General features: G+C 44.1%; 1 protein-coding gene across 2 annotated transcripts in view; it reads right to left on the bottom strand.

Annotated features, from left to right (window-relative positions):
• Positions 1-9,561: 9,561 nt before the first annotated feature.
• The window catches only part of LOC142589617 (WD repeat domain phosphoinositide-interacting protein 3), a 30,724-nt gene continuing 24,596 nt past the window's right edge, over positions 9,562-15,689 (bottom strand). For both annotated transcript variants that reach the window (XM_075701120.1, XM_075701121.1), the window contains exon 10: positions 9,562-13,987. In XM_075701120.1, the coding sequence (XP_075557235.1) occupies positions 13,875-13,987 (113 nt within the window). In that variant the 3' untranslated portion in view covers positions 9,562-13,874. The remainder of the gene's footprint in view (positions 13,988-15,689) is intronic.

Below are 15,689 nucleotides of genomic sequence, written 5' to 3'. Positions count from 1 at the left end.
GAAATGCGAAAACTCCCTTCTGCGTTAATTCATTTAGGTGCAGGATGAAAAAAAAAACACAGTGGTGAAAATTAACGCGGAGGCCTCCACTACGGCTTCCATCGTATCCCCAGTATTGTTTTGGGTCGTTGAATCAATCAATCAATTAATCGAGCGAGCAAGCGAGCAAGCAAGCGAGCAATAAATAAATAAATAAATAAATAAATAAATAAATAAATAAATAAATCAGCAAGCGAGCAATCAATCAATCAAGCAAGCAATCAAGCAATCAGCGGTCTGCAGTGCCGACAGTACAATTGATGAACCGCTACCAGAACAGTTTTATTCTTACAGGATGGTCTCGGCCACGGCCTATAATGGTCGCCAAGCCAAGCTATCGGGCCTGTTCCTGGAAATGTGTTAGATCCTCCTAGGAAGCGTCGCAGGGTCGCCGGCCGGGCAGTCACTGTCCGCGAGGCAATGACTGCCCTTCGAGCCTATGACGAGGAATGTGCTGCTAGGGGGGTTGATGACGCATGATGACAGAGGTTACGGTTACAGCAAAACAAGAACAGCACAAAACAACAACAAAAGCATGGGATGCATGAGTGCAACCTTAACTGCCTTTTGACACGAGAGCCTTTCACCTGCCGCGAAAACCAGAAAAGATGGTAGCGGGGTGTGAAAATTGAGGAGGCCGCCGACAGGAAACCGGTGGGAAAAAGAGGAGAAACTGTGCGACAGAACGAGCAATCAATGAAGTTTGTTGCTGGAAGAGTTTGTTACGGTCTGATGAAGGCACGTAGACGGGTGAACACCGCCGCCGTAGCACAATTAGTAGTGCAACGCACGCGTACCGCGGAGGTTGTGGGTTCGGCTACCGCCGTCGGCAAGTAGATTTTTAGTGCACTTTCATTTCCCTTCAGCTTATAATTTCTACACTTCAATTAAGAACTACAAATGGCTTCCCCTATGCTTCCCTTGGCTTTACCTGTTTGCGATTAACAAAAAACGGGCCCCTCGGTTTCCCTTCTCGTTAATTGCTAATAAGGTATACTGCAAGAGCAGAGTGAGTGCTCCCAACTCCTTTACCGCGAGAGCAACATGCCTGTCCTATATTCAACACAATTGAAAGAGCTGTCGTGCGTTTTACACTGATTTGGTATTGTACACTATTTGGTATTGTGCTCGAAGAGAAAGAGCTACGATGCAGTCTGCAGAGAACCCAAACACACGCTGCTTTATTTCGAGTATACTCCGACGCAGGTAATACAACACTGGAGTGGTTTTTGAGAGCCTGCCACGTTGGCGGTTCCAAGTTGGCACTCATTTGGTCTTGATTTTCTCGGCGGTGAACACAAGGCCGCGTACACAACCGATGCAGTACACCCTAAGAAAAGTTTGCACCCTTTGGAGTGTATATTTGCCACACAGCGATAATCGTCATCTGTCTTGCCCTCATTTCCTTTCTCGAAAACGCTGCGCTCGTTACTTTCCTGTCGGGAATGCTATGTCATGCTGATAACGCGCATGCCGTTCGTCATGGGAAAGTACCGGACTCGCCGCGTTAAAGAAAGGAAATGCGGACAAGACAGATGACGATTATCGTTGTGTGGCAAATACACACCCCAAAGGGTGCAACTGTTTTTAGAGTGTAATATTACACTATTAAAACATTTGCACCCTTTGGTGTGTGTATTCGTCGGACAGCAATATTCGTCGTCTGTCTTGCTTGCGTTTCCTTCCTTGAAAACTCGGCGCTCACTACTTTCCTGTCGAGAAGGCTGATAACGCGCAAGCCGTTCGTGACTTGGAAGTACCGGGCTCACTACGTTAAAGAAAGGAAACGGGGGAAAGACAGATCACGATTATTGTTGTGGGGCAATGTAGGCCCAAATGGCGTAAATTTCTTTGAGAGTGTGCTCCATGCACTCTTTAAAAAATTTACACCCTTTGGGGCTTGTCCCACAATAATCGTCATCTTTCTTGTCCGCATTTCTTTCACACACTCTAAGAAAAGTTTACACCCTTTGAGTCGTATCTTGCCACACAACAATAAACGTCATCTGTCTTGCCCGCGTTTCCTTTCTTTAACGCTGAGAGCCCGGTACTTTCCAGTCACGAACGGCATGCGCGTAATCAGTGTGACGCAGCATTGCCGACAGGAAAGTAGTGAGCGCGGCGTTTTCAAGAAAGGAAACGGAAGCAAGGCAGATGACGATTATTGTTGTGGGACAAATATACACCCCAAAGGGTGCAACCATTTTACGAGTGCACCCTTCATTTCTAAGTGGTTGCACCCTTTGGGGTGTATATTTGTCTCACAACAATAATCGCCATGTGCCTTGCTTGCATTTCCTTTCCTGAATACTCGGCGCTCGCTAGGTTCCTGTCGAGAATGCTGCGTCACACTGATTACGCGCATGCCGTTCGTGACTGGAAAGTACCGGGCTCTCAGCGTTAAAGAAAGGAAACGCGGTTAAGACAGATGACTATTATTGTTGTGGGTCAGGATACTCCCAAAAGGGTGTACATTTGTCTAAGAGTGTTAGGCAAAGGTAAACCCTTTGGGGTGTATATATGCCACACAACAATAATCGACACTGCCTTGCTTGCGTTTCCTTTCTTGAAAACACCGCGCCCGCTACTATTCTGTCAGGAATGCTATGCCATGCTGATAAGGCGCATGCCGTTCGTTACTGGGAAGTACCGGGCTCGCAGCGTTAAAGAAAGGAAATGCGGACAAGACAGATGACGTTTATCGTTGTGTGGCAAGATACAACCCAAAGGGCGTAATTTTGTTTTAGAGTGTGTACGCTCTTAAAAAATTACACCCTTTGGGGCTTGTCTCGGCCCACAACGATAATCGTCATCTGTCTTAATTGACCGCATTTCTTTAACGCTCCGGGCACGGCGCTTTCAAGTCATGATCGACTTGCGCGTTATCAGCGTGATACACCATTCTCGACATAAAAGGAGCGAGCCTAGCATTTTCAAGGAAACGCAAGCAAGGCAGATGATGTTGTGGGTCAAAATAAGCCTTAACGCATGCAGAATTTTGTAAGAATCTGTAATGGAGTTGCTAGAACAGCATTTTTCAAGTCCAGTTAAAGAGAGACTCAACAGAAAAATCTGTTGAACTGAATTAGCAAATTACGCTTCTACAATTTCAAAAAAGCCCCCTGGCGCTGGGGGCCAGAACCACCAAAAAAGAGCGGGACCGAGCTCTACGCAGCTCGGGCCTAGAAGCACAGCTCTGCTGTCCATCGGGCCCGCGACGCGGCGGAAGGGCATGGCCTCTGTCCCGACGTGGGAGCGGTCCGCTGTGCACTAATCGTGCGCACCGAGGGACCTCAAGGAAGTTATCCATCCATCCATCCATCCATCCATCCATCCATCCGTCCACCCACCCACCCATCCATCCATCCATCCATCCATCCATCGCGAGAAGAGACTAGGTAAAAAAAAAACATACGGAAGGCGGGTATAGTGGGTGGCGATGCCGCCTTGAGATTCTCGTGTACCAGTTCACCGTGACGTCATAGATTTCGATGTCGTCTACTCGGGCCTAGTTAATTTTCTCTCGGCAAATATATGGACTAAACTTTACTCCAAAGGAGCCAAACACTGAACTTAGCAGAAGTATTCTCTGTTGGGATCTATGCTGAAGTGACTAGCGCAAGAGTGGACACGGACTCTAAAAAGGCGACAAGGACCAGCGCATACTTCCAACTGGTGTTTATTACTAAAGGTAGGTATGTATACTCTCGCGCACTTGATCGTAATCAGTCACAATCGTGCAAGACAACATGGTCACCACAAATAAACAAGAGCGCACCATGGCCGCGCTGAAGCTTAAGGCGGCCTCTCACATACAGACCCCAGGAATGCAAATTCTTTAGCAGTCAGTGCTAGGGATGGTTTGCTAACGCAGTTGCCTTCTGCGATTGCCGCTTGCCTCAATCATGAGTCTAGTGTTTTCCTGCGCGTTGCTTGCTATTATTTCGGTTTTCTTTTTTTAAAGAGTAGATGACATTTGCATTGGGAGCAATGTATCCAAACGAAACCCTCTCTCCTTTTTTTGAACTTTCTGATTATGTTCCTGTAGTCTCACGTTTAGGCACCTTTCCGTCTGCCCCACGTAACGCTGCCCGCAGGAAAAGGTATGCCATACACTACTACTCCTCAAAAAGGTATGCCATAAAAAAAAGGTATGCCATAAAAAAGGAAAAGGTATGCCATACACTACTCCTCTTGAGCATTCGACGAAACCCTTTCTGCGCGCAATGTTGCATGATTTTGATTGTCTGCTGACAAGGCTGGCTTTTTTCGCATAACTGAGATAACTCGAGGGGCGCGGAAAGAAAGACCGATACTCCCACCCTTCGGCCTATTTTCTTTAGTTTATGCGAGATAGCGTGGATGTATGAGATGACTGCTAGATTCCTGCGAACAGTATCACGTGGGCCGGGAGGGGCATGACAAGATTGCAACTTCCCACGCAGCGCCCCTGAAACGGAAACAATAAGGCTGCTGGGATAGGCAACAGCCTTCAAGCTAGCTACCTGCGAGTTAAAGCTATCTTGTACTGAGTGGTAACAGGATTTCGGCAAGGCGTTTTTCAGGCATGCCTGAAGAATGCCGCGTTTTACCAATTTACTATGGGCTGATGTAATTAATGCTAGTTGGTTCAACATAGTTACTTCCAGATATAGCGCAACAAAAAAATACACACACACACACAGGAAGACACGACAGACGAGGACGAGCGCGATTTCGTGAGACCACCATCTTATGTTATATATGTTAGACATATCTTCAATAAAAATCAGTCGAGAGTCAGCGCTGTGTCGTCGTTTTATTCCTTCTGTTGTCCTTGTCTTGGGTGCGCTGTTACAACTCTTATCATGAATCCCAACAAACTGGCCCAACTTGCTGTTCTGATCTTAGGCAAGTCTGCAAACTACACGGCTCGTGCGGCTTTATAAGCATTCTTTATCCACGAGAATACACCTATCTGTGTAAGCGATGCGTCTATTCTTTTGCAAAGTGCCGAGCTGGACTTCTTGAACTCCGTTGTCTGAAGCAGGTATCAGTATTGTGCACTTTTTTTTATAGGTTAGTCTTTATAACCTTCGCACGGGAAAGGGGCGTGACACTCGTACGTGGCTTACTTTATAAACTCTAAGGGTGTGTACATTGAAATAAACGGTAGTAGCGCTCGTCCTCGCCTGTCGTGTCTTCTTCATGTGTATGTACTTCTTCAATTTATCAAGTTTCGATAACTTTCACTCCTCCACCACAACGACCCAAATGCAGACTTTGTAATCCGTGACGTCACGATGACGTAGCAGCGCTGTGGTTTCGGCGCGAAATAAAGAAAATGAATTTGACCTTTAGTTTCTTTTCTAGTACACAGCTTTTTACGATGAAATTAAGAAAAGATAATTTTGACAAAACACTCTATCAGACTAACGGGATTTGATGTTCCCATTTAGTGACCAACGGTTAGACGCACACTGCTACTAGGGAAGTGAATGTGGCTATAAGTGTAGACATGTTTAAAGAAAAAGCCGTAATTAAGAGATTTAAACCAGTCAAAAGACGAAGAACAGAGGAGAGACGTGGCACACACAACGACTGATCCTTGTGTGTGCCAGTCCTTGTGTGTGCGAAGTCTCTCCTCTGTTCGTCTTTTGACTGGTTTAAGTCTCAAGAATATGTACCACCTGACCCAGATCGCAACTCTTCTATAATGCCTCTCTTCTTCGCTGGGTAACCTTTAAAAAGAACAGCCATTGTGTGTGTCACGTCTCTCATCTGTTCGTCGTCTTTTGACAGGTTTAAATCTCAAGAATATGTACCGACTCAGATCGCAATTCTTATGTAATTAAGACTATACCGCCAGTTTTTCGGATTTCGAGGTTCACGTGCAGTTGGTGTTGCACGAATTATTTTTTTCACCAATGCCTTTGTCGTCCTCTACTCAGGGCAATGCTAAACATGTACCCATTTCGACGGACGCTTGTATTGAAAGTGGAGCAAGCATCTGGAATCCTAGTGCTGGGATTCCTAATGAACGTGCGAAACAATGGTAAATGAAAATTCGCAGAACCTGAACGTTCGGATGGTATACATCGGTTCTTGGTATTGTGTGCACACTGTGTCACGTACCTACAAGCTGATACCTAAAAATATTTATGTAGAGCGCACGTGAGCATGTAAGAAACGTACCGAGTCGACGACGCCAATTCGCAGTATAGCTAGAGTGAAGAATAATAATAATATTTGGGGTTTTACGTGCCAAAACCACTTTCTGATTATGAGGCACGCCGTAGTGGAGGACTCCGGAAATTTTGACCACCTGGGGTTCTTTAACGTGCACCTAAATCTAAGCACACGGGTGTTTTCGCATTTCGCCCCCATCGAAATGCGGCCGCCGTGGCTGGGATTCGATCCCACGACCTCGTGCTCAGCAGCCCAACACCATAGCCACTGAGCAACCACGGCGGGTCTAGAGTGAAGAGTACAGCCGTTCTTTTAGCGCATAAATAACAAAAGGAAATGAACGTCGCCATGTGTGCCAGACAGAGGGAGACATAGTTATTAGACTTAGAGAACCAAGTCTGATATGAGTGCTTGTTTCATTTGTAGGCGGGGCTCAGCAGCCCCGTTGTACAGATTGCATCCAGTACATGCGCTTAGGTTGACACTATCATTTCAGGATCCTTAGAGCAACAGTCCAGTCGACGGCTCTTCCTTGCCTGAAACCAGTGGCATATAGCCAGGGGGTGGCCCACAGGGCACGTGCCCCTCCTGAATAGTATGCGACTTTCCCAGCTCCCCAACCCCTGTCCCTTTCGTCCCCGTTCCAACGCCCCTCCCCCCAAAAGACCCCCCCCCCCCTGAAAAATTTCTGGCTACGCCACTGCATAAAACCGTACGATTTCTGGAGCGGTTTCGTTGCAATGAAGCCGTGGGTGGTTACGATGCCACCCAGATAATACTATCATAGTTATTTGCGATATTTTCCCATTACACTGCATTTGGTGCCTGATGTTCTCCGAAAGCAAATTATGGAAAGTCGAAATACGCTCGCCGGGCCCATAATTGTGCGTTTCAGTCCTAGGCAATGAGAGCGTAAAACGGTCGTACGTTGACGCTGAAGAACATAAACACTGGGATGCGAACTATTCGATTAAACGCTACCTGAAATGAAAATAAAATCCATGAAAACGAAAAGAAGAAGCGCTGCAATAAGCGGCTTATGTTACCTGCACTTCATTTTCAACGCAAAAGTTTGTTAACGTGCACACTCACGAAAAAAAAAAGAAACCGACAAGATTGCGTCGTCGGCAGCTTGCTCTTCAAAATCATATATCCGAATGCGGTTCGGGCTCGCGATCCGAATAAGGTGCAAGCGAATTCCCACGCTCGTAAATTCGCCGCCCTGATAGGCTGACAATAACTACAGCATGCGCAACACTGCGCGTTTTAAACGAAACAAGGCGCAAGCAAAAGCAAACAGCATTGCAAGGAAGAAACGGCCAACCTAAGTGCAGCAAGCGGGCGAGCCATGTTTCGGTAGCCTAGTGCGTGCGCCCCCTTGCTATACAAGATCATGGAACTCTAATGCCCACCATCGCCGCCGAGTGCACGCCAATTTGCGGCCATCAGCGCAAATTACGGCAGCGACAGTACAGAAGGGGTCATTTGGGCGATGCAGTGCGCAAAGCTGCACTGCGCGCAACAGTGCCAGGCGATGACCGGGGAATGACCGGACTCGCCCGTGCGTCAGCTATTTAATTATCGACCACCGGCGTCAAATGTGTGCACTTTGTGCGGATTGCTCAATTAGAGGCTCGCCCCCGGAAATTGAGTCGCCGAGGGAAAAGGGGCGTGGGGAAAGATATGCAGTGTTCGAAGGGGGCGCTTCACATAAAGGCGAAGAAAGACATTTTCGCCGCCGCTTATGCCACAGCCGGTTGCATAAGTTTCTGGACCGGGAATGCCACACGCAAACGTGCACAAAATCTGGCGCTCCCTATGATATTTTTCGTACACAGTTCCAAAAAAAAAAAAAAAAAAAAAAACCTTACGTGAGCACATGTCGTGCGTTCTTCAAGACTGAAGACAACATAGGTCATGAAGGTAGGGAAAAACTAGAAGGGGTCATTGTGCTACGCAAATGAAGCCAAACGAGTCCACCCAACACGTTATCATCACGTCAGAGCACGCGGTAGGCACGTTTTAGTACTCCTGCTCCGACAGGAGTGATATCTTCCGGACGTTGTCAAATTCCGCCATATTGTCAAATTCTGTAATGGTTGCATTTTAAGCCAGTCAAGGAGGAAGTAGCTGCCCTCTGGGCCAATCAGAGCTGACCACATGGAAAATTCAACGATGTCCAGGACGTTACTCCCAGGTTGCTGAGCAAATGCGCATCGATTCAAGAACTACACGGAAACAAACATTCCCAGCCAACACGCAGTCTTAGAGGTCACGTGTTGGGCTGACACTGCCAAGGAAAAAGTGAAGGGAATGGCTTCAGGGAGAGTTCACTTGCCAAGGCTATAGTGAACTAGAATATTCTAGTACATTGTACCAAGGCTGGTGGCAGGACACATGCTCCCTCCTAGTTTATTTGCTTCCTCCAAGACACAAGGTTCGTCAACTGAAGGTCTCGGATGATGATTACGAGAACTACATGTACAAGTCAGTCACGATCGTCATTTGGGGTATATATGAGTACTGACATATTTTCGGTGTTGCAGAAACTCTACCACACGCTTTTGAAACATAAAAGATTAACGAGTATGAAGGCTGGCAAGCATATTTTGATTTGATAATAAAGTTTATCTCGAAATGCCGGACATAGCGTTATCGGCACTGTCGTATGAGATGTCATGACAGTGCAAAATTTGCTTACGTCGTGAAGAAGTAAAGTTAGGAGTGACGACGTGGCTCATAAGAAATAAAGCGCCACGTGCATTTCTTCTGGATACGCTAGCCTGTGACAGCCGCAGCGATCGCAGGTTCAGAAAATGTGTTATGACGTCATGACCAGCGGCGCAGCAAGAATTTTTTTTCGAACGGGTGGGGGAGGGTTGGGCACGTCGCATACTGACACGGCGCGTGCCCAATGAGCCCCTCACCCCTCTTTCTGGCTACGCCACTGGTCACGACACATATCCATTTTCTGGGTACCGAGACCGGTTTGTCGAAACAAGTATTATGGCAGTAAAATATAATTTCTTGTATGGTTTAGATGATTCGAAACCTTGTCCAAAGAAAAAAAAAAAAGAGAAGGCCTAAACGCCGTGTTCTAGGATGATATCGGGGTTCTTTAAAGTACCACGAAAGTGCAGTACTAGTTTCTTGCCTTCCGCTCTTATCAAAATTTGGCGGGGAATCGGGCCCATGGCCTCATGCTAAGCAGCAGAATGCTACAGCTACTTGGCCACCATAATGGGTCAAGCCATGGTCGTAATCCTGCTTTAGGAGCGGTCAAAACGGGTTAAAAAAAGAAGACAAAGCACTGGCACCTGTTAGGTACCAAGTCAGCTTCACAGGGCACCCAGCTTGTCCATAAATATATGTATTTCCTCAAGATACAGTGGTAACAAAAGGAACATGGCTCTTTAACGCGTACTAGAAACAGTAATGAAAAAGTCACCGAACTGCCACAACACCCTCCACGTTCGCCATTTGTCCATTCTTGAGAGGGCACTTTCGAAAAAGTACTTGCACAAAAATTGTTCAAAAGTAGAAAACTGCAAAGCCAGCATGTGACGTAGATTCTTCTCTTGCACCACGGCAAGCTAAAAACACATACACAAAACTATAAAACTATACACAGAAAACCAAGTGGTGTAACCTCTAACACATGAATCATTCAATAAACTGTGGACATACAGAGTTGTGGCAATGCAATCAGCACATCATAAACGTTTGCACTCTTAATCTCATCGCTGAGCGAGCTGCTCTTGTCAGTGTAACATAGCCGTAGTTCAAACAGAATAGAGCAGAATCACTCATGCAGCAAAGAATAAGTGACTATAGGAACAAAATTATCTGTCTCTGTGCGGAGAAAACAATAGTCATACCGCAATATAACGAAATATCGGATATAAGAAAGTATAAGATCTGCGCATTTCTTGCCAATATCAATATGCTTGTTTCTATTGTATATTGAATATAACAAAGACATCTTCATGTTGGTTGAGACTGTTACAATGAGGCCCGATGTAGCAGCAAGTGCTTGAATTTCACGTTGAATGAAGTAAAAAAAATATTTTTGGAAGTGTGATTAAGCTAACACCATCACTGAGAATAGTGCTATGGCCTGCGATAATGAATGAGGGGTACACGAGCGCCATATGTAATGTCAACACAATCAACTTACATTGCAATCAACTAACAGAATCAATCTCATGGTATGAAAGCAAAACAAAATAAGCACATGAATCAACGTCCTTGAGTCTCACAGTGCACCAGACTATTCCAGCAGTCAGGCAAACCACACACGTACAAATGTGTCGCGAGAACTTATTGATGTGATCCTCAACAAGCAACAATGTCACCAAGAATGTAGCAAAGGCCTACAAACATGAAACAAAGCTCCATGGAAACACTTTGCATAGTTGCTCTGCAAGCGCCTGGCCGAATCACTCACAAAAAAAAAAAAAGAAAAAAAAAGAGTAAAAACAATTGTATCAAAGTTATGCATTATTACAACACACCAGAACATCCAACAGCTGGCTTAAGCTAGAGAGCAAATGCAATCTGGGCATGTGTCTCTTCACAATGCAGCACAGTCTCAACATGAATGTAACCAAGAACAAAACAATGGCTTCCTAATGGGAACGTGCAAGAACTGAAGTTCTGACCATATGCTCAATATAATAGAATAAAGTAGTCAAATCTGATATAATAACAGTTGATCCAAATTTCTGGGCGATACTAATTTCGAAAAAAGATTTGGACAGAATGCATTAAGTACAGTGCACTACGTTTTGGCATGACTCAAATGATCTCCTGGGCCACGGTGGATTAGCAAAAATTTAGGTCAGGAGAAAATATCATGCAGGCAGGGAAGTACAGTCGTGGCATACAAGTGCGAAATCTGAGTTCAAGAACTTCCGTCTTTCACGATGCTGACGGAGGCTAGCACACTCGAAAAGCACTCGCAACAGTGGGTAACGGGCTCTGGTAATGTAGATCAAGAAACTAGTGCCAGTTTTGCACATTCAGGAAAGATCTCACAAACAATGGGTAGAGAATAGTTTATAAAGCCATAAATGACTTCATCAAACAGAAGTAAAGCAGTTGCCATAAACAAACAGCGAAATGTCATGGCAGGTTTGGTCAGCGTAATATCACACAGGAACGACAGAAAACAAATGAGAATGCCACTGTCTTTCTTTTTTCTGACATTCCTGTGTCACTCTAATCTTATTATGTAAATTTAGAAGACACTTTCAAGGCTATTTCTGGTGGTAATGCAACATTTAATTGATGTTGCTTCATCAAAGCAGCCTGGAATAGTATATGACTCTTCCGGTTAAACTGTTAGTTTGTCATGACTCAAATTTCACAGAAAAGCTCCAATCTGCAAAACATTTCGTTACTATACAACGTGTCTGAAATGTTTGTTTGTTTTGTCCAGAATAAACCGGGAATAACGCTGTGTGCTGCATTGCACAACATAAATTTGAGTGTGAAAAGGCCAGTGGTTTACCAGGAGAAGCTGCTTATGATGCGATTCTTTTGTGATCTTCCGTTCCAGGCAAAGCTATAACGCTGCAAACTGCTTATTCTGAGAACGATTTAGTCGCTGAACAAAAAGACAGCCTAAATTGTGATGTGGAAGCTCTCTCACAATAGCTAGCAGTACATCATCTTCACCCTTCAGCATCTGTGCTCCATACACTGATGTTATGCATTTTATTTCAAATTTATTTATTTATTTACTTATTTATTTATTTATACATACTGCAGCCTCAATGAGGCTATTGCAGGAGCGGGATGAACAACAAATATACAACATTTATAAACAAGCTTGCATGAATTAATTCAGTGGTAGTGAACGGATGTTGCCCGGTAATGAATTCCAGACTTCAATTGTTTATGGAAAAAAACTGTGCTTAAAGGAATCAGTGCGGGCAAAAAAGACATGGCTGTCTAGCAGAAAGTGCAAGAGGCTGACATGTTGACACATTGTGAGCTTGTCCAAGGAAGAAACGTGAGCTGCATTTTATATCAAGCCAAATAAGTGTGCAGCTTTTTCAATATATACAAGACTGTCGGTATTTCCTCACATATTTATCAATAATATCTACTGTGATCTGCCGTAGTGGCAGATGTTAAATAACAACAGACAAAAATAAGTCACCAAGACTCACTACATGGGCCATGTTGTTATCAACTGTTATCACCCCACAACTGGGGCATTGCGTTGTCAGGTGAAAACTTTCGGAAATGCTTTCACTTTCACTAGATGTCGCATGGCTAGCATGGGACGAGTCGGCGTAGGCAAGTGACACTGTTCCTGACACAAAGTCAGGCACACTGTTTTAGCACAGTTGACACAATGACAAGGACGCTGTTGCCCATAGACCTCAAATACGTCCGGTGCTAGTAGGGCGAAATCTCGCAAAAGCGATCAAAAGCTAAAGTGTTGCTGAAAGTGATTGCTCAAGAATACCATCTCTGACAACTATAGGTTGGCAGTCCTTTCTGATTTATAACTTCACAACCAGGTAATTTAACATCATAAATGTCTCGAATGGGCAACCTTTTAAGAGCATTTGCAGGGCAAATGTAGATGCCTGCTTATCCGAGCAATAAGCTTGAAACAATTTGAAATTCAACAATTTGCACATGTCTAGTCGAGAATCAAACATACCCCTCTACAGCATAGAAAGTGAGACAATTGCTTTAAATTTCATGGTCATTCATGGCAAAGAAATGCAAAGTCACAACATTCTAAGAAAAATGGTGCAGCAGTTTCTTCAGAACATATGTCGCTGCACAGTAATTTTATAACAGCAGAACTAGCTTATTATCAGAGGTATGAACAGCACTCGTTACCATTACGGCACAGTTTCTCGTAAGGCCATTCGAAGCATACCTCATACTCCCATCATAGCAAAACGCTCTGCGGATGTGAAATAAAAACAAGCAAATTCGTCATCTGCAATGATAAAAGCAAAATATCCGGCTTGAAACATAACTCTACAAACAATTTGAACAACAGGTTGAGGCCATTCACCGGTCACAGTGCGACAAAAATCTCAGTGCAAGCAAGATAAGATGAAGTTTAGCTCCGACGATAACAGTTGCACAAGGTTCTGCTTGAAACAAACAACAAACCAGAAATGCAGCAAGCTCAGGCTGCTCAGTGGCCACAGCGCAACAGACAATTGGTCGTCACATCGAAAAGAGCACTAGTCAGCTCTATCAAGAAACAAGAAACTCCGAAAACTACGCAGAAAGGAGGCTCTTGTCATTCGCCGAATGCGGTGCGACAGACTTCGGCGAATCACTTGTGGCTAATTGGAATGCTGCAGTCTCTACAATTCAGCCGGCTTGGTTGAAAATGCCGTTCTTTCCAAGAAAAAAAAAAGGCAGAACAAACAACACTGAAGTCTTTCGGACACCACAGATGCTAAGCGTTGACAGGCTATATCACATGCATACACTGAGGCACCGTTGTAACGACACAGGCTTGCCATGGTGATTTAGTAACTGTGCATGGTGTTGCATCACTCGAAGTATGAATGGGCCAACGAGGCCCATTCGACGATCAGTCACTTTGTAGGTCACTATTTTTGGCCACTCTTGTGGATCGCGCCATTCTGCGCATAGGACAGGGGCAGCTCAGAAGAGTGTTGTTAGGAGCGGCTGTTGTCGTCCGACATGTCGAGGAATTGTGCATACACGTCTCTCGTGCATTCACCCTTGGCATTGAACACGAACTTGTAGTAACTGCCATCGGCGCAGATGGCTGAAAACAAAACAAAACATAAAAGTATGACTTAATTTATTTTCTTCATCCAGCCATGAACAAAGAACAAAATGGAAATAGAAGAAAGTGAATGGTTTCTGCAGTATTAACAGCTAATGCCGAACACCAAAAAGCTAAAAAATTTAAGCAGAGAAGTATTACATTTGAAATAGAAAAGCTGCACAAATAAACACATGTACCAGAGTTTATATAATTTCCTACTACTAATACTACTTTAGGCAAACGAAAATCTGACACTGCCTTTTAGCTACCATGGTAACCACGGGTATTACATATCAAGGATTTTTCTACAATTTGGTGTGAATTCATTCACAAAGCGCATTGGAGCTTTCTTTATTGTCCTTTGTGGTTCAACTGTGCTGCTTTCTAGCCTCAATGTTTCTTTAGAGAAGTTGAGTATTTTAATGCCCCAATGCTTTTATTTCACTGTGTAACTTCAAGTGCATTAATCTCAAGAATATATGTTAGGTATGTAAGTGTCTTAAATCTGAGAATTTAATTGAACATGTAATTACTAATTATTACTGCGTTAATAAATTACAATACTTCCGAGTACACATGTTGCTAAACATAGATGATTGGCAAGCAACACTCGCTACAGTCGCCAACCAATTAGACATTCGTATACCGATAGGTCAGGCGTGCTAGATTATTTAGACTGATGAGTTACGTACTACTTGATCATTTCAACTCAAATTTGGCCACAGAGACAAGCAGAACAAGTGATGTCATTGTTTTGATATGCTGCTGGTGCCTCCTCAGAGCAAAAAGTGGCTCAATCCCATAGTTGTCAACAGAGTCCAAACTATGAGACAAGCCAAGCTGTCAAGATGGCATTTGCACATCTATCATGTGTCCTGTACATGTCTAGAGCTTGTTCCTTTACGTGTTAAATCAGAACTTTGTCTTGGATGACTTCATTGTCTGCTGGTACGTATTAAGTCACTCACACATGAAGTACCTTTGAATGCCCCCCCACCCCCTCTCTATGTCAACGAAGCGAGGGAAATGCCGGACAACAGCTGTTGCGAAAAGACTAGTGATCATTCCGCTGTCAGAGTGTAATCAACCTGTATTCAAATTACCAGGGGATGGAGATTTCGTGCAAGCACTGACTGCACTTTTATCTATCCATAATGACAGCATGACAATGGTTGAAATACAGACTGTTTGTAATGTGTGTGCAGCAAGAAATTGACAAGCTTTCTGGTCACTTCAAGGAATAAAAACACTTATTCTTTAATGAATTCATTATTTCAGACTCCTCATTATTTGAGCTTCCAGCCGGTCCCTGACAAGTTCTAATTATCAGTTGGCAACTGTAAGTGTCAGCTCAAGGCTTGCGCTCACTTCGTCCTAGCTGGTTAACATGTTACTACAGTACCATCCCCTTAAGAAAAGCACTCAATACAAACCGATGCTTACATCCCAAACTGTTTGTAATTTTTTGAAGAAACACTGCATGGAGGAAATTAAGATATAAAAAGAAATTGTTGGGACATATATACAATGAATCTGAAATCAGCATCAAGAACGGTAATACAGTCAGTTTTCTTTAATTCAATACTGACAAGAACGACAAAATTTATAGCATTATCCGGTGAGTAAATCAAAAGAAGCATAAAAAGCCATACGGCTGTATTGGCTCAATTCTAACATGTATCTGAATCAAATGCACACA

The sequence above is a fragment of the Dermacentor variabilis genome, chromosome 8, assembly GCF_050947875.1.
Source record: "Dermacentor variabilis isolate Ectoservices chromosome 8, ASM5094787v1, whole genome shotgun sequence".
NCBI classification, from domain to species: Eukaryota; Metazoa; Arthropoda; class Arachnida; order Ixodida; family Ixodidae; genus Dermacentor; species Dermacentor variabilis.
The sequence above is the reverse complement of the archived record's forward strand: the minus strand, read 5'-3'. Positions and strand labels throughout refer to the sequence as shown.